The sequence below is a fragment of the Biomphalaria glabrata genome, chromosome 5 (genome assembly GCF_947242115.1).
Source record: "Biomphalaria glabrata chromosome 5, xgBioGlab47.1, whole genome shotgun sequence".
Classification (NCBI taxonomy): domain Eukaryota; kingdom Metazoa; phylum Mollusca; class Gastropoda; family Planorbidae; genus Biomphalaria; species Biomphalaria glabrata.
This window is the reverse complement of record NC_074715.1, coordinates 10,262,400-10,286,116: the sequence shown is the minus strand read 5'-3', so window position 1 is coordinate 10,286,116 and position 23,717 is coordinate 10,262,400. Positions and strand designations below refer to the sequence as shown.

Here is a 23,717-nt window from a genome sequence, read left to right as displayed (position 1 = left end):
AGGGGATTTAAAATTCAAAACCCTCTGTAGGGGTTTTTTAAACTCAAAGCCCCCTGGTAGAGGGATTTGTATCTCAAAACCCCCTGATAGGGTTTTTTTAAATCTCAAAACCCCCTGGTAGGGGGGCTTAAACTCAAAACCCCCCTGGTAGAAGGTTTTTAACTCAAAACTGCCTCGGCTGTGCTGTGGTAAGTGATGATTTAGTTTTAAAATCTCACCTAAAATAAACAAAATGAAAGCAAAAATAAGTCACTTAATTCCGTTCTCCCCCCCCCCCTGCGGGGGGGGGGGATTTCATTTCGGGGGGGGGGGGGTTTGAACCCCAAGAACCCCCCCCCCTGGCTACGCCCATGGATTAGCCTAATAGCATTGTTACTGTAGCTAGATTTTCAAACTTTGAATATCAATTAGTTTTTTTTTTTATTTTATTCTTTATTCTAAAATATATAAGACAAACAAAATACTTACCTTTGTTATTTAAGACACAAACCTTGGGTTATACTCTACATTTAATGTATCTCGGGGGCCAAAAAAATTGGTGAAACTGATAGGCACACTCGTCTTATTTAGAATGTTTGTTATATATATTATATATATATATATAGAGAGAGAGACATCAGATAGATAGATAGATGGATATATAGATATAGATAGATATATAGATATTCACAAGATAGAGAGAAGGAATGAGAGAGAGAGAGAGAGAGAGAGAAACAGAGATAGATGAATTAATTTTACTGTTTGCTGTATGCATATCTTGTTATATTGTAAATATTGTACATGTTCTTTTTAACAAACATACTATATATGTATATTATATTTGTTATAAAGTTCTTATTAGAAATCGTTAAGCACAACAAAATAAAAAAAAATTGAAATTTATAGCTTTACCCTCTTCGCAATAAAGTCCTTGATGTCCTTCTATACATTTTAAACATTGTCCATTTGAAGCATCACATGTTTGATTCCGACAATTGACTGAACAGCTGTATGTACAGTTATCTCCATAGAATCCAGTATTACATTCTGTATATATATATATATATATATATATATATATATATATATATATATATATATATATATATATATATATATATATATATATATATATATGATAGAGAAAGAGAGAGAGATGAGATAGATAGATAGATAGATAGATAGATGAGATAGATAGATAGATAGATAGATAGATAGATAGATAGATAGATAGATAGATAGATAGATAGATAGATAGATAGATAGAGATAGATAAATAGATATTCACAAGATAGAGAGAAGGAATGAGAGAGGGAGAAAGAAAGAGAGATATATAGATGAATTAATTGTACTGTTTACTGTATGCATATCTTGTTATATTGTACATGTTCTTTTTAACAAACATACAATATATGTATATTATATTTGTTATAAAGTTCTTATTAGAAATCGTTAAGTACAACAAAATAAAAAAAAAATTGAAATTTATAACTTTACTCTCTTCGCAATAAAGTCCTTGATGTCCTTCTATACATTTTAAACATTGTCCATTTGAAGCATCACATGTTTGATTCCGACAATTGACTGAACAGCTGTATGTACAGTTATCTCCATAGAATCCAGTATTACATTCTGTATATATATATATATATATATATATATATATATATATATATATATATATATATATATATATGATAGGGAAAGAGAGAGAGATGAGATAGATAGATAGATAGATAGATAGATAGATAGATAGATAGATGAGATAGATAGATAGATAGATAGATAGATAGATAGATAGATAGATAGATAGATAGATAGATAGATAGATAGAGATAGATAAATAGATATTCACAAGATAGAGAGAAGGAATGAGAGAGGGAGAAAGAAAGAGAGATATATAGATGAATTAATTGTACTGTTTACTGTATGCATATCTTGTTATATTGTACATGTTCTTTTTAACAAACATACAATATATGTATATTATATTTGTTATAAAGTTCTTATTAGAAATCGTTAAGTACAACAAAATAAAAAAAAAATTTGAAATGTATAGCTTTACCCTCTTCGCAATAAAGTCCTTGATGTCCTTCTATACATTTTAAACATTGTCCATTTGAAGCATCACATGTTTGATTCCGACAATTGTCTGAACAGCTGTATGTACAGTTATCTCCATAGAATCCAGTAGCACATTCTATATAATATATATATATATATATATATATATATATATATATATATATATATATATATGTGTGTGTGTGTGTGTTTGTGTGTGTGTGTGTGTGTACACATTTTAAATTAAAATACTCCTTATCTTAAAGTGTAACTGTAACATATCTGGTTATGTTATTAATATTATACAAACGTGTATCACAAAATTTTCCCAGGTATCCAGCCACACATTGATGACATTTCCCAGTGACGTGATGACAAGTTTGATTTTTACAGTTGTCTGGACATTTCCTTACACAGTTCATACCGTAGAGCCCTAAATCACATTCTATATCGAAGGAGGTAAGACATGTGAATGTTAATAAAATACATAAGAATATGAATATTGCTCTGTTATAAATATGGTGCAATGTGGTTGAGTGGTAAAGCACTTGGCTTCCGAACCGGGTTCAAATCCTGATAAAGATTGATAGTAATGTTCCCATTTTAAATATTGCTATGCATAGGGCAGATGATGTTAAGGTCATCTGTATCTTTCTTTTCAACGACCAACAGCCTTTACTTTCTCCAACTAAAGCCGCGTACCCATTGGAGTTAGATGGACTTAGGGGCGCTATAAAAATCCAGAAATTGAATATACCATTCTTCACCGAGATTCGAACTCAGGAACCCAAGTTTGGAAGCCAAGCGCTTAACCACTTAACCACCGCGCCCATCTGGTGAAGATTGAGATTTTAAAATTTCGGAACTCTAATGGATCTTTCATTAAATGTACAGGCAGTTAGTTGATTTGCTGGACACATTACATCCTTGTTAACCATGGGCATCAGAAACAGATGACTCTACATCATATGACACATACGTCACAAGATCTGAAAGATGTTCATTTTACTTTACTTGTGCGATAGTAAAAATAATTCTGATTTAAAATTATTTTTTTTTATTCTTGTCGTTAAAATATTTTTTTTTAAATTAGCAGCATTCGTATACATTTTTTTTATTATGCAGTCTTTCTGTACGTAATGGCGTCAATTCGCCTGTGACGTTTAGACATCAAAACTAGAAAGGCTTTTGAAAATCCTATCTCACCTACTTCAAAGATCAACTTTCTTGTTATTAAAACGAATTTAGCTGTTAACTGGTCGTTATCTAAGTTGATTCTGGAGGCCTAGGCTATTGACGCTTGAACTGTTGCGACTTAACCGTGTCGCAATGGACCTCATTCACCAATCGTAAACAAACATTTCGTCACGTGGTTCTCTATATCTTCTATACAAATTACTCAATCCATAAAGGCTGTCACGTAATACATAATTTTCATTGTTTTATCAATATTATCACGAGGCTAAATGTGTTTATTTACGATTGGTGAATGAGATCCATTTTACAGTACAGCTGTAATTGTAGCTTAGATGGATTTATGAGTGAATACTGATCACATACACAAAGATCACAGCCCACCAGAGTCTACTGTAAAAAGATGTATCGTAGAAGTTTGTTCACATATCGAGGCTGCAGTATGGATACAAATATCAGAAAAGTGGCGGGGAACGCAACAATGCGCTACGCTCATTGGCTCTTTGTTCCCAAGTTACTCAAGTCATCCTACCTCGTTCAAGACCTGGTCGCCTCGTCACGTGACAATACAACAAAGAGAGAGAAAAAATATACAGGTCATCTGTCCCTTCCCCAATAATAAAATAAGTCTAATTTATTTAGTAAAGCATATTGGCAACGCATATAATTTTTAAAAAAAAATGTAAAATAAACATTAAAAAGTAGCCATAGCCATTGTGGGAATGAGGTTAGCTGGGGTTACATTTCTAAGCCAGGACTGTAGTTTTTACTGCTCCACTCGCACACAAATAGGTGGATGTACAAATCGGTTTGTGACATTCACCTTCACAATTATTATAGCTTTTATATAGCTCTACTTTCATGCTTATAGAAAGAGCGCTTTTGGTCCAATCTCATTTTGTGGACCAGTGGAGGAGGGGAGGGGGTATCTAGGAGTTGGGTTTCCGTGCTGTCTTTAGGCGCTCAGTAAACACAACTCTGCCCGAGTCGGGTGTCGAACCTCGAGCCCCCTTCTAGGTAGCCAAACCAAGCCAAGTTCAAGCGCACTTGGCCTCTCGACCATGCTTCCCACAATTACCTATATCTATCTCTTAGTTTCTTGGACCATTGGGGCACCACACACAGGATATGTCACCCGCCTTTCTCCATTCCTCTCTGTCATATGCATTGGATAGAAATGTATTCACTGATTAGCCTGTTCATTCTTTGATGGTGTTTTACCATTGCTTTCTCTTCTCTTTTTCTTTTTCCTGGTACTGTTCCCTGAAGAAAGGTCTTAGATACCTTGTATTGTGGCCAGGCCATAGAGTTTAAGTTTACGTTTTTTGACAGTAGTTAGCAGGTCATCGTCCAATTGCTTTATTAATCCTGTCTCTAATCTCTTCATTCGTGATGCGGTCGTTGTAAGTGACACCTACGATCTTTCTGTGGCAACTTAACGCCATTGCTAGGATCCTTTTCCCGAGATCTGCAGTCAGCGTACAATATTTGCATACATATAAGAATGTGGCCGTGGCCAGGGAGCGCATTAGTCTAATTTTATTTTCTTGGGTAATGCCTTCCTTTGTCTGTTCAGATTGTTTTAAGTTTTGCTAAATAGTTCATAAAACTGAAACTATGGGAAGCAGTAATCCCATCAATTTTATTAACTTGTTAAAAGTCCCCCCCCCGCGCCCTCCCAATTGTGATTGGGATCATTTAATCATTTCATGTGATTATTTAATCACATTTGTTTTTTTTTAAGTTTCCACGAGCCACTATTGTGGCGTCGCAAACGTTCAATTGCCTTTTCCTAGTGTTTAATATTCATACGTTATAGACGTACAGACGGACAGACAGACTACATAAAACTAACATTCGGTGATGCTAACAATTTAAAAAAAGCAGAATAAATATTTACCAAATATTTAAAGCTCAATTATCTACCTCTTGTACACATTAGAGAATAATAGTAATGTTCACATTTCAGAACTAGCGATTTAAAGGGCAGCTGATGTAAAGTTTACTTGCTTCTCTGGCCAACGGGTAGCGAGCAGGGTGTCATGTGGGCAGCACAATGACCAGCCGTCTTTACTTTCCCCAACTAAAGTCAGGTACCCATTAGAGTTGGGTGGTTTCAAAATCCCAATTATGACCGAGATTCGAACCCGGGACGCAAATTTCGGAAGCCACCGCACTCCCACATTTGGAGTCCCAAAAAGTAAAAGTTTGAAAATCTACCTTTTGTGCACAGTGGAGGATCTAAGTACCCAAGACAATAATCTGAACACAATCCATCATCAGTGCGACATCCTTGTGTACAGGAGCTGTTACAGTCATTGTTACATTCTAGACCCCACATCATTGGTGGACATTCTGTGAGTAAATAAACATTCGCACAACATGAAATAAGAGAAACAAACCTTTATCGGGAAATATAACATTTAAATTAAGTTAAGGAACATGAGACACTATGACAATACCAAAATATAATCAGTGTCAGCTAACATTTTTCCTCATGGAACATACGAGGGAACATAAGCGATGGGGTACTGCATTGAAGAATAGCAAATGGAATGGGCATTAAGCTTGGTTTAAACTAATAATAATTAGAGAGATACGGCTCAATGTTCTTGTGTGGACCACCAACAGTCCAGCAGACTAAGGGACAGGTGATGATGAAGAAGAATTAAATTTAAAAAAAAATAATTAAATAATTTGAATACTTACTTCACATGAATATAAATAACATTAAAAAAAGCAAAATATGATTTAATATTTTTTTTTAAAAGTAAAAGCTTATTTAACGGTAAGAACCGCAAAATCTCAGCCGTATCTTTCGATACTGCAGGGTTTAACTTCTTTTTTTTTACATAAAACAAAATTGAATAATTACAACTTATTGATTTATCTAATTAGTTATTCAGCTATGAAAAGTGTTGCAATATTTCAACTTATCTGAGAATAGGAAGTGGGAAAAAAAACAACTACAACATTTGTACCAGACAGAAACAGACGGATTGAATTAATATTAATTTAGAAAAATGGTATATTACAGAATTAGAATTTTATTTTATTTTCAATGTAAGATATGTATCTTTAGGATTAATATCAACATATTGATGAAACACACCTGCGTATGCTTCGAATTCACAGAGTCCCAGAGATGAATCTTCTTCAGGGTTAGCTATAACTCGCACAGTAATTGTCTGGACTTTTTGTTCTCTTTTAGGAAGCCTTTCATGAAGATGGTTAGAGTCAAAGCGAGGGTTGTGATAAATAATTTTACGCCGTTCGTCAAACATAGTCATGCTATAAAACTTGTCTCTAGACAGTTCTGAAGAATGCATGAAGTCAAAATTATCATAAAATAATATCGTGAAACAAAAAAAAAAAAGATTGTATTTAATAAATTGTATTTAAAAAAATGGATTCTTGTTCCCCCCCCCCCTCTTTTTTTGTAGGGTAACTCTAGTCCGTCCGACTTGTGGAAATAAAAGAGTGATCTTTCCTTTTCTTCTTGCGTGTTCAAACTAGCCTTGAAGAGAATTATATATAGAAATTATTGTAGTGGGTACAGCTTGCATTGTTCCGTTTAAAAACGACTAAATTTCTTTTTTAAAGTTTGATTACTGTAATAGCCAATCTGAAAAGCCTTTTTCTTATGTCCTTGTTGCTCGTAGTGTTTGCATAGATAGTAAAAATGTTACATTGACATACATTAATCTACTATACATTACATCAAATGTACTACAATAAAATAAAATATGATATGCTATCTATCTCTACGTTGTCCTGTAAGTAATATGCTTACGTCGACTTCTATTTCGTTCGTTCTCTAACAGTAAGATATCATTTTTAAAAAATGCAATTGAATTTAATACATTACCATACAAGTCGATACATGTTTATAAATATTAAAACCATTAAGAATAGAACCAACTAAATATCTGAAAGCGCAAAAACTTGGATTTTTAGAAGGTGAAGTTCCTAAAATGTATAGTATATTTCTAAGTAACCACTCACTGACTAATTCATTTATTTAGTAATCTCATTAACTGTCGTACGTATATTTACATTACCGTCGAATATAGTCTGAACATTCCTGAGGAAATAGAATTGCTCAAAAGTTATAGTCCAAAATGACCTTTCATCTTGCTTATTAGTTCTTGAGCAGGTCGTTTTATCACCATCTACTGCCTTGCCTTGCGATGAAAGGCTTACGTCATCCGTACTACTTTGTTCAGTGTTTTGCTTTAAAGCGACGTTTCGACCTGTATAATGTAATAGACATACATTGGTTAAACAAAGCTGGAGCCTGGTTCAGAAATCATAAATTTGAACAAATTGGAAGTTAAATATGTAAGGGTAAAAAATATTGCAAATCACTGATATTACATTTCTTTTTTGGATATTTGATATATATGTTCCAAGTTGTATTGAAAACTATGAAAAAAAGTATGAGTATGTAAAGGATCACAAAGATGTCTGCGAGGTCCTTTTAGCTGGTATTGATATCATCATCTCATCTTTGCCTGTGGACATTTCTGGGGTATAGGCCACTGAGAAGACTCCTTTCTTCTCTAATATACGTATGTGTACTTCAATGCTAATTACTAAATGTACCCATGTCCTGGGCGATACCGTAACGACACATATAACGACTGAATAAAGATTCAGTATGCCAATTCAGGGGATAAATAACATGTTTATTGCATACCCTGTAATATACTACAAGCTCAGTTCAGACAATTGAAAATGCGAAGGCGTCAGGTGATTACATATGCCCAACCTGTGACCGCAGCTGTGTATCAAGGATTAGCCTCTTTAGTCATACAAGAAGTTGCAAAGGGAAAAGATCTTCTCTCGAGACGTAAAACGTCAGATGGCTTCCTCGGTTTCTAATGCAAATAAATAAAATACACTCTACGTAATACGTCATCCACAAGAACACCTGCGAAAGGCGGAACAATCAATAGAAGGTAGTCAACGCTGATACTGAATGTCGAACAAGTTTGATAGCAATAAAGGGAACCATCGAATGTCAGCTAACTCTATAGGTTCCTAAAAACTCTGTATATCTCTACATTGTGCAGGAAGTGTGTTAAGTCGACTTCTATTTCTTCCTGTCAGTTTTTGTTTTACTAGTCACGTCATTGTCACTCTGGAAAAACTTTCCCTATTCGAGAAACAAATAATTAATTACTAATCATGTCAAAACAATATATATATAATATTAATAATGATAATAATCTTTATTATCCGGATATATATATATATATATATACAGAAAAACAATACAACAATAAACCTACCTGTACTGACCCACAAAGAACATGTCATAAAGACGGTGTCAGTTTGCAAGATTAAAGTATCAATTCCTTGATTTAATGAAAAGTAGATGTCTAGAGTGTTTTGGTGTATTATAATCCCAGTTATATTGGCTTCTTCAACGTTTGCAGAATGATTATATTTGATTAAGAATCGTACAGCAGAATAAAATATAGCTGAAAGAAAAAAGAAACAGTTTGTGTAAATTATTTCTTTTGTGTTACAAACTTTGTTCGTTATTTAAACGGCAGTGCTTAATTGATAGTTTCAGTCTAATCTGGCTTGAACGAGATAGTGAGATTGTGGTAAAAAATGTCCACGTGAATTTGCGCAAGGATAGAAGAAATGTCTACATCTTTAGTTAGTAGAATACTAGACTAGATTTAGAGAAAGCGATTTGTGTACTGGATTTTGAGAGAACAAGTAGAGTACTAGAGTGAGAGACATTTGGTAAATAGAAACTAAGGTGACTGAGTGGTAGAGTGCTTGGCTTGCGAACCGGGGGGTCCCTGGTTTGAATCCTCGGAGTCCACCCAGAAGTCAAGGCTTTTGGTCGTTGTGCTGGCCACACAACACTGAGTTAACCATTGGTCAATTAAAAGATAAATTTTACAACGTCTGCCCCAGACATCGTATAGACTTGTGCATCGCACTTGGAACCCTAAGGCCAGCAAAAGCGAACAAGAGCTCCCTTCTACCTACAGGCCTGATTGAATGGTAGGCACCTCATATACACCATTCTGTCTATCGGGGGTCAGACTCGGGGGTCAGACTCGGGGGTCAGACTCGGGGGTCAGACTCGGGGGTCAGACTTGGGGTTAAACTCGTGTTTAATTTGAAGTTAATTTCCAGTGACTCGGACACTCCAGCCTCGCGGACTAGAGACGCACCCGGTGACCGAGACACAGTGGCCCCATCCATATTCCTTTAATCTACCTGGCTGACCATGCGGGGCGCGCCATTTATGCAACGGCCCCATCGGCGACGGTGCCTTGACGTTGACAAAAGGATTGTGGGAGCTCGTTTACGACCCCGCACAGTGCAATGGGGATGTTCTCGCTCTAACTTAGGCATCCCCACGGGAGATTTGTTTTGCTTCTCTTTGCCTTAATCGTACCCTCTGACGATCGTTTCCACACGGGTTCCACGATGAGGCAGGGTAGCATGCGCGGAGGCAACACCACCTAACTGCGACCTCGAAACATTTGTAAAGTATAGACCAATTGCTTCTTGCTACGACAGAGGTCACACACCATGATTTTCCCAAAGCCATGTTTATATTATTGCTTAAAAAGTACATCTAGTAAATAATTAAATATAACCTGGTTTAGGAGCCACTATTCTTGTCAAAAAGATGAAATATGATCTTGACCATTGAATAGTAATTGTACCAGAGGTAACGCACAGGTCATTTCTGTCGTCTTTTAAAAAGTCCGCAACATATTCCAATGGAGGATCAGTTCGAATGGTATCAGCCAAGGCAACATCCCCTGGTATCATAAATTACAGATAAAATAGATAAGCATATTAAAAAAGGCATTCAATACAAACTCCTAAATTTAAACATAAATCGAAGTACTTTATAAATGTGACGCGATGGCTGAATGGTGAAGCGCTTGGCTTTCAAACCAAGGGGGGGGGGGGGCGGGGGGGCTCATGGGTTCGAATCCTGAGATTTCTAATTTCGGGATCTTTCAGGCGCCTCTGAGTTCACCCAGCTCTAATGAGTAAACACCTTACTTGGGGAAAAGCAAAGACGGTTTGCCGTTGTGCTGGACACATGACACCTTTGTTAACCTCGGAATATATATATATATATATATATATATATATATATATATATATATATATACATATATAAATGATTAATAGCTTTTCGGTTTGGTACATATATAACCAGAAGAAAAAAAACCCACACCTTTTTGAGCTATAGAAATAAGATCAATAAATTAACTTAAACAATAACAGTAATTTTCTGTATTACAAAATAGCGAAAGCGTTATTGTAATTAGAAAAAAAAATCAGTCACCGTAACAATAAATTAATATAATAATGCTGATGTCAATGTCGGTTTGGACGACGTAGGGCATGAGATTCGCCAATGGGAAGAAAAAACACTCCACGGAAAATTTCCGGATTTATTACATGGGGACAACATCAACAAGGCTGCTTCCTTAACATGGCTCAAAGCAGGTCATCTCTACCCTGAAACAGAAGGCTTTGTTACAGCAATACAGGACAGAGTAATTAGGACAAAAAATTACGAGAAGCATATCCTGAAATTCAATGTTGTCGACAAATGCCGAAAATGTGGAAATGTGGGCGAGTCGATTGAACACATTATGGCAGGATGTCCAGCCCTATCAGTATCAGCCTACCTAGGTCGCCATAACCAAGTTGCAAAGTTAATACACCAACACCTGTCTTTGGCGTACAATTTGATCAGTAAGGACACTCCTCCTTATTATAAATACTAACCACGAGAGGTTCTCGAGTCTACTGAACATCTGGTGTACTGGGATAGGCCTATTCTGACCGACAAAACGGTATATATTAATCGCCCTGATCTGCTGCTCATCGATAAAAAAGAAAAAACCGCTACCATTATCGATATCGCCGTACCACTGTCTCATAATTTAAGAAAAACTGAGATAGAAAAACAAAGAAAACAAGGTTACAAAAGATAGTTTGTGTGGAAACACAAACTCAAAATCGGCCCCCGAAGTGGTCCACCCAGGCAGGCTTCAATATTTTCAGAAAGAACATCCGAATGAAATTATATCAAAGACAAATGAGAGATAAGAATGGAGAAAGAAGGTTAACAGATCTTGTGTAGATCAAAGGATAGGTGAAAGTGAATGTAAAGTTAGATGTGAACCTGGCCTAACTAGTTCCCCTTTCAGACCTTGTGGTCTATGGGGCAGATGATGTAAAGTTCATATGTTTTTGTGGCCTACGGTTAACGAGGGTGTCATTAGCCAGCACAACGACCAACCGCCGTTACTCTTCCCCAACTAATGTCAGGTACCCATTAGAGCTGACTGGACTAAGAGGCGCCCAAAGATTCCAAAGTTGAAAATCCCAGTCTTCACCAGGATTCGTACCCGGGACCCCCGGTTTGGAAGCCAAGTGCTTTACCGCTCAGCCACCGCGCCTCCCCTGGCCTAACTGATGTCTTATAATTGATCTAATGGTTTTGAAAAGACTCAATCTCTTATTTTTTTTTTTTTTTTTTTTTTTTTTTTGGTCAAGAAATTACAATTCATTTAATATCTACTAATTTGTAGTCATTTTCAAAAAAATAAATAAAACAATAGTGGTCAAGAAATTACAATTCATTTAATATCTACTAATTTGTAGTCATTTTCAAAAAATTAAAAATAAAACATGAGTGGTCAACAAATTACACTTCATTTAATTTCTACTTATTTGTAGTCATTTAAAATAAATAAATAAAAATAAAACATGAGTGGTCAAGAAATTACAATTCATTTAATATCCACTAGTTTGACAACGCTGTCAATTGTAGTCAAACTGAATTTAAGTTATCTTATCTTGTAGACATTTTCCAAAAAAATTAAACGAAACAAAGGGAAATCTGTAGTGTGATTGTATCCAATTAGTTTATGTTTCCTTTTAAGCACTTGGCATTGTCATTGTCACTTTATGTTTAAAGGGGACATAATGTATTGATCTTGGTGGTAGTACGAAGAGGAAAAAGTGACTGATTTCATCCTAAGCCTCCATTCTGTCTCGTCAAATAGTATTTTAGACATATAATAATATTTAATTTTACACAACAGAACAACATCTTTTCTATAAAGTAATACAGAGAGAAAGGACTTCCTTGATAAGTGGCCTCAGTATTTTTGCTTTAACAGTAACAATCTTCTACATAAATGAGTTTATTAACAAAGCTGCACAGCAACATTAACAATCTTTCCGGAAATTGACTTTGTAGCAATGCTATGTTCCCAGGTAGTAGCAAGTAATTAGGCAAGGCAAGCTAATATAGGGTTTTATACAGCTGCCTTGTATGCCTTGTGTATTTAAAAAGACTGATCAGGGAACAGGTTAATCCCTCTCACGACAATTTTTAAAGGTCTCCTTGAGATGTAAGAGGGCTACTCTAGCATCATCAAGGTGGCCCTTGGGTCTGTTAGAATCGTTCTGGGATAGTTAACCAAGCAAAGGTGCTGCTGTATCACAATTGTTCAGGGTTCTGTTAGGGTCATGTGTAAATTATTTCAGGATAGGGATGTCGATTAAGGATTCTTTTTTCTCTCATTACGAGGGGTTTAAAAAAAAATAAAAAAATTGATAAATAAATAAAAAATAGTTAATTTGTCTTAAACTATTACATTATTCATAAAAGATTCTTGACTTTCAATTGTCTGCCCTTGTCTATATTCTTTAGGATTATTGGTTTTGGTTATTTTTGTTTCTAGTCTCTTCGCAGGCTCCATTCAGTCGCGGGCACGCTGCCCTGCCTCATCGTGGCGCCCGCGTGGAAACGGCCATTTGAGGAAGTGGCTAGGCGAAATGGGTAGCAAAACAGGACTCCCGTGGGGATGCCCACGGGTAGACGAGAGTCCACCCCTTGCACGGGCGGGGTTGTAACAAAGTCCCCACAAACACGTCACCAATCCATGCGCTGTTCCTCAAAGGGACCGTTACATAAATGGCGGATCCCGCACAGTTAGCTTGGTACATTGAAGGAAAATGGCAGAAGTCCCCGGTGCAGTCCCGGCCTTCGGCCGTGTCTCTAGTCCACGTGTCGGGGGCCGAACGCATCGGTAAACAGCAATGCCTCACATAGGCATTGTCTAGGGTCTCTCCCAAACAGAACTGTGTGTTCACACAGGTTTGTTTTTTTTTACTGTTTGGCGTCCAAGCAGGTTTTTTTTCAAACTTAGAGCCCGAAGAGCCTTCGGCTCAGCTCTTAGACATCAACAAGGCTCCATTCAGTTGCGTCTTGTTTTCTTGTTCCTTTGTTTCCCAGTATGTCTAGGATGAGGCTGCCGCTAAGATATAGACATTGTCATAGTGTTCTTGTTACGTTTCCACGGGCTTGCCGTGTTCTGTGAGTGTTGTACAGACACACTTGATGTTGACTTGTGACATGCTCTCCGATCATGTGATCAAAGAGGACGTAACCGCGAGGGAGAAATAATTCTTCAAAAGTGTTGACTTCCCTTTAAAAGACAGTTCATTAGTGGTTTTCCGTAGATAAATAAAGTTCAATTTGATTCCTATCCCGCATCTCTCAGCCCAAACTCTCTTTAACCCAGGTACATACACACTCTCACACACTCGCATAACCACTTAAACTAACTGACATAATACCAATAGAGTAACTTTACAGATTGATTACAGTATTTAGATTTTTATCTCTGAGGTCTGACAATTTAGTCAAGAACAATAAATTATACAATAATTACAATTTCTATCTAACCAGTATAGTTATCAATTCTATGTTCAATTATTTTTCTAAATATTAACTCTAGATTATAAGGATTTAAAGATACATTGTTATTAACAACTTTAATTCTACTGTGCCACACACGACTTCTGTATTCACTCACTATTATTAGATTAAATTTATGAATCATCTTACTTTTGATTTTAGGCAATTTATTTAAAACAATAGCTAGGTTAAGATTAACATTGGTGTTACAGTTTGCCTCTAGTAGGACTTTCATAGTGCATCTAACATTATCAAATATTTTACATTTTAAAAACATATGGCTTTCATTGTTACCATTATCTGTGTGACAGAAAACACATGTGTGTACATTTCTTTTCTTACTTCCTACAGGGGTCATCCCGAAGATTAGTCTGTATGTTATTTCTCTGGCTTTGGGTGTAATGTGTTTGCTGTGTAGGTTTATAAAAGTGTCTCTGAAATCCATTACACATAACTCTCTACTCCATTTGATCCTATTGAATAATCTTTCTTGTAACTGTTTCTTAAGTGTTGTATATGTGTCTTTTAATTTACTGTGTATTAGATGTTCATTGCCAGGGAGTATTCTTGATATGGATCTGTAAAATGGATGTGTGTTTGTACCAAAGTGATGTGGGGTGTCATTTTTTATTGGAATTATTTTATTTAACCTTAAGCCGTAGTAGTATATTGTTAATGGAAAATTGTTTGGGTTCTTGGCTACTTGTCCTATGTATTTTAATCTAAGTGCTTGTATTTTGGTTCTGATGTCCTGTAAGTTTATCCCCCCATCCTCTTTGTTTTGTATAAGTGTTGTGTGTTTAATGTTCCTGATAGTGCTTTTAAATATAAAATTCCTAATGATTGTGTTTATGCTTGGTATAAAAGTTGGTGGAGGTTCTGTGATGTTTGCTAAATAAACTATCTTCGGGATGACCAGGTTGTTTACTAGTATTGCTCTACCAAATATAGTAGTTGCTGTATAATGAAATCTTTTAAGTGTGTTTTTGGTTTTGTTTAAAATATTTTCCCACTGCTGTGTGTGGTAATATGTTGGGTTGCTTGTCCACGTGATGCCGCATATTTTAATTGCCTTCTCTATTTTAAGGTTAAAGGGGATGTTTAAGGGGATTTCCCACCTGCCCAATCCCATAATACAAGATTTATTTATGTTGATTTTTGACCCGCTTGCCCTCCCAAATTGAATAAACTTATCTATGATTAAGGCTATGTCTTTTTCTGAGGAGGGAAAAAGGGTGGTGTCATCAGCGTATGCTTTAACTTTAACTACGGGCGTGGGGCCTGGGATTTTTATCCCCGTGATTCCACTATCTAGCCTGATGGTTTCTAAAAGGGGTTCTAGGCAAAGGGTGTATAAAAAGGGAGAAAGGGGACACCCTTGTCTAACAGATCTTCTAATAGGGATACTGCCACTAAGGGTTTGGTTTATTATGAGTTTGCTTGTGGCATCAGTGTAAACTAGCTTTATGTATTTCTTCATTCTTCCATCTGTCTTCGTCTTGTCTAGTATTTTGAAAAGGTAATCATGGTCTATTCTGTCAAAGGCTTTTTCCTGGTCAATAGAAAAGAGGGCTGCTTTCAAGTCTTTGTCTTTACAGTAATATATAATGTCTCTTAAAAAATGGTTAAGTTCGTCGATGTTTTTGTCTGGGTTGCTACAGTATTGGTCCTGTCCTATTAAGTGTGGTATGAGGGGTTTTAGTCTTAAAAAAATCTTTTTCGTCAGGAGTTTGTAGTCGGTGTTTAGAAGTGAGATCGGTCGAAAGTCGCTAGGTGAGGTGTTGTTTTCTTGTTTTTTTGGTAGAAGTGTGATGTATGCTAAGTTGAAATCTCTAGGTAACTGTTCTGTCACTAACATGTCGTGTATAGATTTAATAGTAGGGGTCCTATTTGGGGAAAAAAGGCTTTGTAAAATTCAAACGTCAGACCGTCTGGGCCAGGGGATTTGTTGTTTTGTGTTGTATCTAAAGCAGCCCTCAGTTCGTCTAGCGTAAAGGGAGCGTCTGTCTCTATCTGTTCTATAATTGGTATTTCTTTGCAGTTCTGTAAAAATACTATTTGTGCGTTGTCGTCCGTCTGTTCCTTGTCATACAAATTAGTAAAGTGTTTCGTAAATGTGTCTGTTATTTTGTCCAGGTCTTGTATAGTTTCTCCTTTACTATCAACAATGTTGTCAATAGTTCTGTCAATTTGAATGTTTTTTTCTTCTGATAAAAAAAGTTTGTTAGGCCCTTCGGTTATTTTTTTACTTTTGCACCTCAATTCCGCTCCTTTGTATTGATAGTTAAATAGTTCTTCTAGTTGTGTTAGTATATGTGTTTTGGCTGCTTCGTCTTCTTCGTGTGTTAGTAAATTTTTAAGTCTTTCCTCTTCTTTTTTCCTTTTTGAGTTAACTAGTGTAGCCAGTATTAGGCTTTGCTGCTTAATGGAGCTTTTAATTAGCGTCCATATTTGTGTGACTTTGAAATGGGGTGTGTTTGAGTCATGTATTATATTTTGAAGAGCTTTGCGATTGTTTTTAAATAGAGCGGGTCTTTTAGGAGGTCGTTGTTAAATTTCCAGATCGGTGTTTTTTGTTTTTTCTTTTTTAGTTTTGGGTTCAGCAATTCCACTAAGACTCCTTTGTGGTCTGTATATTGTAACGTCTCTACGAGATGTGTTACACTTTTTGTTTCGCACGCCCTTGGCACATACACTCTATCTATCCGTGTTTCTATTTGGTGTGCCTTGTCCCTGAACGTGGTGACCCGGCCCGTGACCTCTACTTCTCTATAGGCATCTACTAACCGGAAAGCCTTGATGACTCCCCCCAAATAGTCATGCGTTTTAATTGTTACATGAGGAGTAGGACCCTCTATGTTTGTGTTTTGCTTGTCTAATTGGGAATCAATGTAATTTAAATCACCCCCTACTATCAAATTTTCTCCTGCGTACTGAGTGTGTAGAATGTCACTTAGCATTCCAAAAAACTCGTGTTTCTCTTTTTTTTTGAGCGGGTGCATAAATGTTGACTAACGTGTATGTGTGTTTTTGTGAGCTTGTCCTAATTATTACTATCCTCCCGCTATGGTCTTGATATGAGTGTGTGGTTGAAAACCTATTGGATGTTTGTAAAATGGCTGTCCCTCGTGGCTTTCTACCTAAACTAAAATAACCCTCCCTGAGGCCCATAAGAGAGACTGCTTTTTTGGCCTTGTACTCTAACTGTGTGTTGGTCTCTTGCAGAAAGATAAAATCTGGCTTGTATTTCCTTGTGAGGTGTGCTATGTAGGTGTGTTTATTGTTAAGCCCTCTGATGTTGAGTGTCAAAATTTTGATGTCTGCCATGAGTGTGTGAGATTGGTTTGCGTGTTTGTTATTCTATTGTGTGTGTGTGCGTTTTATCTTTAAGAGTTGCTTTGTTGTTTATGTGTTTGAATGTGTGTTAGGGTCCTCGCCCTCATCAATGACTAGCACTGACGGGGAGTCTGGAAAGTTCAGCTCGAGCTTGAACTGTTCTTCCTCTCTTTTCTCCTCCTCTACCCGGGGATCCTCGTTTAGATCCTCGGATGAGGAAGAGAGAGAGAGGGCCCTCTTTCTTGTTATTTTGGTTGGGGTGGTGGGTGCTGAACTTGCCCCTCCGGATGTTTTAATTTTTTTACTTTGCTTAGATTTGTTTTCAGGGCTGTTAGGTGGGGGGAGACCACTTGGAGTAGCTCCCATAGCTTCTATTTGTTTTTTTCCCCCTCCTTTGCTGCTTTCAACCATTGTGAAGCCATCTTTTTTTAGCTGTTGATCAATCTCGGATTGCTTTTTCTCTCCCTCCCCTTTAAGGGCCATGGCATAGGAGATTTTCCCTCCTACCTCCTTTGCACCTTCTGTGGGGTTTCGGTCCCGTCTGGGGTTCGCCCTATTTGGACACTGGTTTGACCAGTGCTGATCCTGTCCGCAATGCCAGCACTGTTGTCTACGTCCCGGGATGGTCACGAGGACCTTGTAGGTCCTCGGATCGTCCTCATATCGTAACTGAATATAATGGGGGAGTTCAGTCTGTTTGCGGAGTTTGATCCAAGCCGCCCACTTATCTGAGTTGCCTAGCTTGATTGGCTCTATCTTGGAGCCTTCTTCTGCAAAGGCTCCAAAGATTTCTCCTATCTTTAATTTGTTTATGGTTGGTGCTACCCAGTGAAGGGTAACCCTGATTTTTTCGTCTTCTAAGGTACAGACATCTACCTTGAAGTCCTTATCATTCCCGAATGATTTCCCTAGTATACGGGTTCTCACTAGGGCGGATGTTGGGACCAGGAACCAGACAAAGGGGTTCTCGAAGCGATAGAGAGAACTCACTTCGTCCGGTGTTAGTTTCAGGCACTCTATTAGGCTCGCCATTGTGGCCTTAACAGCCCCTTGGCCTGACAGCTTTAGAAGCAAGGTACCTGGGGCGTGGACAAGTCCACCATCCAGGTCCTTTTTTTCAATAAAAAATGTCTTAACTGACATTTTTACAAGGGTTTATCACAAGTACAGAGACAGAAAAGAGACGATAACTACACTACAAACTACACAGTACTTTACTACACAACCCTCGCGCCGTCCACTCTAAACAGTAACACACAAAAATCCGCAGAATCACAAAAAAAACCCACAGAAACACAAGTAATCCACAGAATAAATCCTCAAATCAATCTCTTATTCGAATCCTTTAAAAAAAATAAATTTCCGCAATAAAAAAAAGTTCACAAAAATGAAGTTTACAAGATTACTATTCTTTTTAAATTAGGTCTAACTTGTAATGCATACTAATTAGCTTTTTCTCATAAAAAAAAAACTGCTCGCTTAACTGATTTTAAAAATTAGATTTTTCGCTTTCCGAAAAAAAAAAGTAGCCGTTGCATCAGAACTTTAAATGGTCTCAAATATTGTGATGTCCGATTTTCAATATCTTTTCTAGTTTACGAGATCTAAACGGGACGGACGGACAGACGGACAGACGGACAGACGGATAGACGGACAGACGGACAGACGGACAGACATTTCGCACAAAACTAATAGCGTCTTTTCCCCTTTCGGGGGCCGCTAAAAAGAGAACCTAGGCTTGGAGATTAAGCGTTGATGGAAATTGTCCAAAATAACAATATACCTCATTGTTATATCAACCGAGTGGATAATAACAACTGACCTCACAGACACCTTTTAAGACCCTTAACATTTCTAGGAACATCCTCGTTGCCTGTCAGAGGGCGGTACTGCTGCAGACCTGCCACATCACCAGAAAATTCCTCAGTGGAAACTGTTAAATGGACTACGATGAATTTTGTTTCTCTTTAGCGAAACTCAACCCTGGCAGCGCCAGAGAATGACTACTCGTTCATTTCTAACATAATAATAATAATAATACTCTTTATTAGTCTTAACTATAAACAAGGTTACAAAGACAGTTGGTGTGAAGACACAAACTCAAAATCGGCCCCCGAAGTGGTCCACCCAGGCAGGTAAAAGGGCAGGTTTCAATATTTTCAGAAAGAATATCAGAATGAAATTCTATGAAAGGCAAATGGCAGAGGAGAATGGAGAAAGAAGGCTGGCGGATCTTGTGTGGTGCCCCAGCGGTCCACAGACCAAAGTAAAGGTGAAAGTGAATGTGAAGTTAGATGAGAGCCTGGCCTAACTAAAGTCTTATAATGAACATACAATTGTTCTAATTGTTTTGTAAAGGGACAATCTCGTTCCTCAAGAAAAAAATATAAAAATTCCTTAGTTCAGTGTTCTATAGCTGTTTTGCGTAGCAAAGGTTCACGCGATAATACGAAAAATTACTATTAATTATTGTTTTAATGTATGTCCAACTAATATTTATACTAAATATCTATTTTTTTTCTTAAAAAAAGTAAATATTTTGTGTGTGTGTGTGTTAATATATTACTTAGTATAACAGAACTTAACTTAATACAATTTTTTTTTTTTGAAACAAAATCTACAACCGTTTGCATAAATGTGTTAAAATATGGTAAATGATGGTCTCCCCTACTAAAGAGCTTCAAGTGTTTGTTACTATTAATACAGAATACTTGTAAAAGTGGTGTATTTTCATGAAAAACTGCTTACATAAGTGATTTAAAAAATGATACTTTTCGCTTTCAGAAAAAAAAAAAGTAGCCGTTCCATCAGAACTTTGAATGGTCTAAAATATTATGATGTCGGAATTTCACTCTCTTTTCTATTTTACGAGATCTAAACGGGATGGACGGACAAACAGGCCACACAAAACTAATAGTGTCTTTCGGGGGCCGCTAAAAAAAAACAAAATGTCCATTCACACATGACTCACTGATAATTTACATGTGAAAAATTTATACTTGCAGAATTTTATATAATATCTAAATTAGAAGCTAACAGTTAAAAGGGCAGAGTTATGTAGTATTGTAATGACTCCATAGTAAGTCGCGTAGAAGTTGGTTTTAATTGGGTATCTTTTTAGTGACGCTACAGTACATTTAAAAGAATAAAAAAAAGGGGTTAGAGGTTAGAGGTTAGCAGTAGAAAGACGAAGAAACTTGCTAGAATTGAACTTTAATGACTTGAACTGTGCCATTCTGTCTATAATAAAGTGTCGTGTTTAATTAAAAGTGTTTAATTAAAAGTCTGAATTATCTTATTCTATATCGTTTTGTTGTGTTGGTGAGTTGTGTTTAAGAATTTTTTTTTTAAATTCATAACATCTCAAGTCAACAGAGTGTTGTTCAACATCATCTACAAAACATTCAACTATCAACCACAAACAGAATATAGATAAATGAAGAAACAAATAAAACTAATAGGTTATGGTAAATAATTTGTTAATTACTTTTGAAAAAAAAAAGTACGTACTGTACTGACATTTGTAGCCAAACCATCCTTTTTCACAAGGGCCTTGACAATCACCGCTAATATGGCACTTTATTTTGCAGTGACATTTATACTGACATTTCGAGCCAAACCAGCCAGTGTCACAACCGTCTGGTGAAAACAACATTGAAGTTAAAGGGTCTTAACTTAACATAATTTACGTGCTATGGGGCCTATGAGTTAGTACAAGGGTAGTACATGATTTGGTTATACGGATTTTAAAACTTAAAAGTTTATGTTCAAGAATAATAATACAAGTGACAATGATCAAAATTCATTGGACCTTAAGATATTCAAATTACTTGCAGCGTTTTTAATTTCACTTTTGATCAAAGAAGAAGGACACTTCATCCTATCTTAAATGAGATGACAAGAATGGAGAATCGTTATTAAAGGCCTCAACACTAGTCTGCAACGTCACAACTAGAGGGTCGTTCAGACTAACAGCCTGTTCTCAGGTCGAAAAGACGTGTAACTTTTTAAGGATATATTGGTCTAAACTGCTTACATGTTGTGACGCTGCAGGTCAGTGTTCAGGGCGTCTATAACGATTTCCCCCGACCAGAAGGAGGGCAGCATAGCACACGGTTAAAACTCAAAACAATCTCTACAAATTTACAGAGTATACCACGTGACCGGGACGATATTTTCAAGTTAATATTTGCCTAAATGGCACAATTGATCTCATTCACCAATCGTAAACAAGCAACATTTAGCCACGTGATTCTCTATATCTTCTATACAAATTATGTAATCCATAAAGGCTCTCACGTGATAGTATTTTTCATTGGTTTATCAATATTATGACGTTGCTAAATATTTTTATTTAAGACTGATGAATGAGGTCCACTACTCTAAACTGCAGACGACAAAAAGGATAAATAGCGCCAGATAATGAATACTCGTTCGATTCTAACATATTAATAATTATAGCTTTTAAATAGCGCTACTTTCATGCTTATAGCATGCTCAGAGCGCTATGGTCTAATCTCTTTAGGCGATCCATTAACACGACTCAGCCTTCATAGGAAGCCAGGTCAAGTTAAAGCGTATTTAGCCTCTCAACCTCTGCCTTTGTCTGTATCAATATATGGCAAAATAAGTAGGTCATTATTGGGTCTTAGTTATGAACTGAAATAATACTCTAATCTTGAATCCAGAGACTTATAGTCTCCAATCTGGCTGCCCATTATACTTCCAGGGGAATATTTTCTTTTATTTACTTTAATACTGTTACAATAATGGTAATGGTGAAATAACATATATTTTACCAGTCTGATCCAACACTGAATGTAACTAAATATTTACATAATCAAGTTTTTGAATAACTATAAATTATATGAAATAATTTATTCTCAATCGAATTCTTGTACAAATATGAAAAATAACTTTGTATTAGAGAGAAACGTTATTTATAAAACTTTATATGATGTATGAAACGATAACTGACCTGAAAAAAGAACTTTAGATAACAAGGCAATCATACTCATTAAGACAATCATCCTCTTATAAAGTTAATTCTGTGTCTGGTTCATGGCATACATATCACTGTGTAAATACTAGGCAATTAACTGTAAGAATGTGTTTTTACTTTTAGTATTTATACTCCATTGTTTAACTATCAAACATATAAAGACGCACGAAAAACACATTTATTAACTAGAACTCAGCAAAGTGGGGAAATTACCCATATATTAAGTGGCTAAGTGTACCATTAAAAGAATTTAACAATTAAACATTTTTATAGAGAGCTTATGCTTCGACGGTTCAACTTCTGGTACTACTTAGCAAGCGAAATAAAGATTTCATTTCCTTGAAGGTAAAGTACAAGGGGACATGACATATAAACAATTTTTGATTCATAGGGCGTTAACAAGTTACCTCCGTAGAGTAAGAAAAGAATATTAAGATTTCATATTTTATTTGCTATGTAGTATCTCGTTTGGCGTGTATATATATATATATATATGTGAAAGAGAGAAAGAGAACATAGTGGTAATGACGTGGTATCTATGTATAAAAACCTTCAATTGTAAAAAAAAAGATATTCTTAGTCATAAAGAAACTTGTACTTGAGTGAAGTGGTTATTCCACCCTAATTAGTCCCACTTTATAGGTCACCGCTCTAAATTGAAACAAACAATATGTAACTATGCAATTGACTCTAGTCATAAGTATCTCACTAGCAGACTGGTTAGCACGTCAGCCCGAGGAGGGGTGAGCCACGAGTTTGACTTGAGGTCTTACCCCCCCCCCCCACTTCTGTTGTTTTTTTTTTCAAAATGTTTCTAAAACCAATTACGCTAAAATCCACCAGAATATCCATTTCTCTCCCCACCCTTTCCAATTTTCGCAACTGGTTCCGATATGTGGTAGGATCATAGCGTATTGGTAAAACTATAAGCATGAATAAGCACTAGGCAAAAACAATTTACAAAAACTATTTGTATAATATTTCCAATCGAACAGATTCATTGTTGTTGGTTTAGACGAGATCTATTAAAATTTTAATTAAAATGATCCAGACTAATTTGATACAATGATACTTTGTATAAGCTTTTTTTTAAAAAAAAGTATTGTGCATGTATTTAATAGTATTTAATAGTAATAATAATAATAGTAGTAGTAGTAAGTAAAGTTCCTCTTTGAGACCTTGTGGTCTATAGGGCAGATGGTATAAAGATCACCTGTTTCTTTGGCCTACGGTTAACAAGGGTTACGTGAGGGTGTCATGTGGCCAGCACAACGACCAACCGCCTTTACTTTTCCCCAACTATTGTCAGGTTCCCATTAGAGCTGGGTATACTCAGAGGCACCCAAGGATCCCGAAATAAAAATC

At 36.3% G+C, this 23,717-nt stretch overlaps 1 protein-coding gene across 1 annotated transcript; it reads right to left on the bottom strand.

Annotated features, from left to right (window-relative positions):
• Positions 1-289: 289 nt before the first annotated feature.
• Positions 290-22,625, bottom strand: LOC106078994 (uncharacterized). Its single transcript, XM_056029097.1, has 11 exons — positions 22,329-22,625; positions 20,861-20,989; positions 9,870-10,037; positions 8,532-8,723; positions 7,299-7,490; positions 6,350-6,553; positions 5,458-5,592; positions 2,354-2,488; positions 2,045-2,179; positions 1,477-1,611; positions 290-1,026 (listed from the first exon to the last, which is right to left on the bottom strand). Exons 1-11 carry the CDS (start codon positions 22,378-22,380, stop codon positions 848-850), a joined length of 1,656 nt encoding a protein of 551 aa, XP_055885072.1. The 5' UTR covers positions 22,381-22,625; the 3' UTR covers positions 290-847.
• Positions 22,626-23,717: the final 1,092 nt, after the last annotated feature.

Bases quoted from the DNA above. Each gene is read 5' to 3' on its own strand.
- LOC106078994 (XM_056029097.1), bottom strand. From the start codon at position 22,380: ATGATTGTCTTAATGAGTATGATTGCCTTGTTATCTAAAGTTCTTTTT. The intron at 8,724-9,869 runs GTTATATTTAAT...TTTTTCTTTCAG, and splicing joins AATAGTGGCTCCTAAACCAG to CTATATTTTATTCTGCTGTA. The intron at 1,612-2,044 runs GTAAAGCTATAC...ATATATATACAG, and splicing joins AGGACTTTATTGCGAAGAGG to AATGTAATACTGGATTCTAT.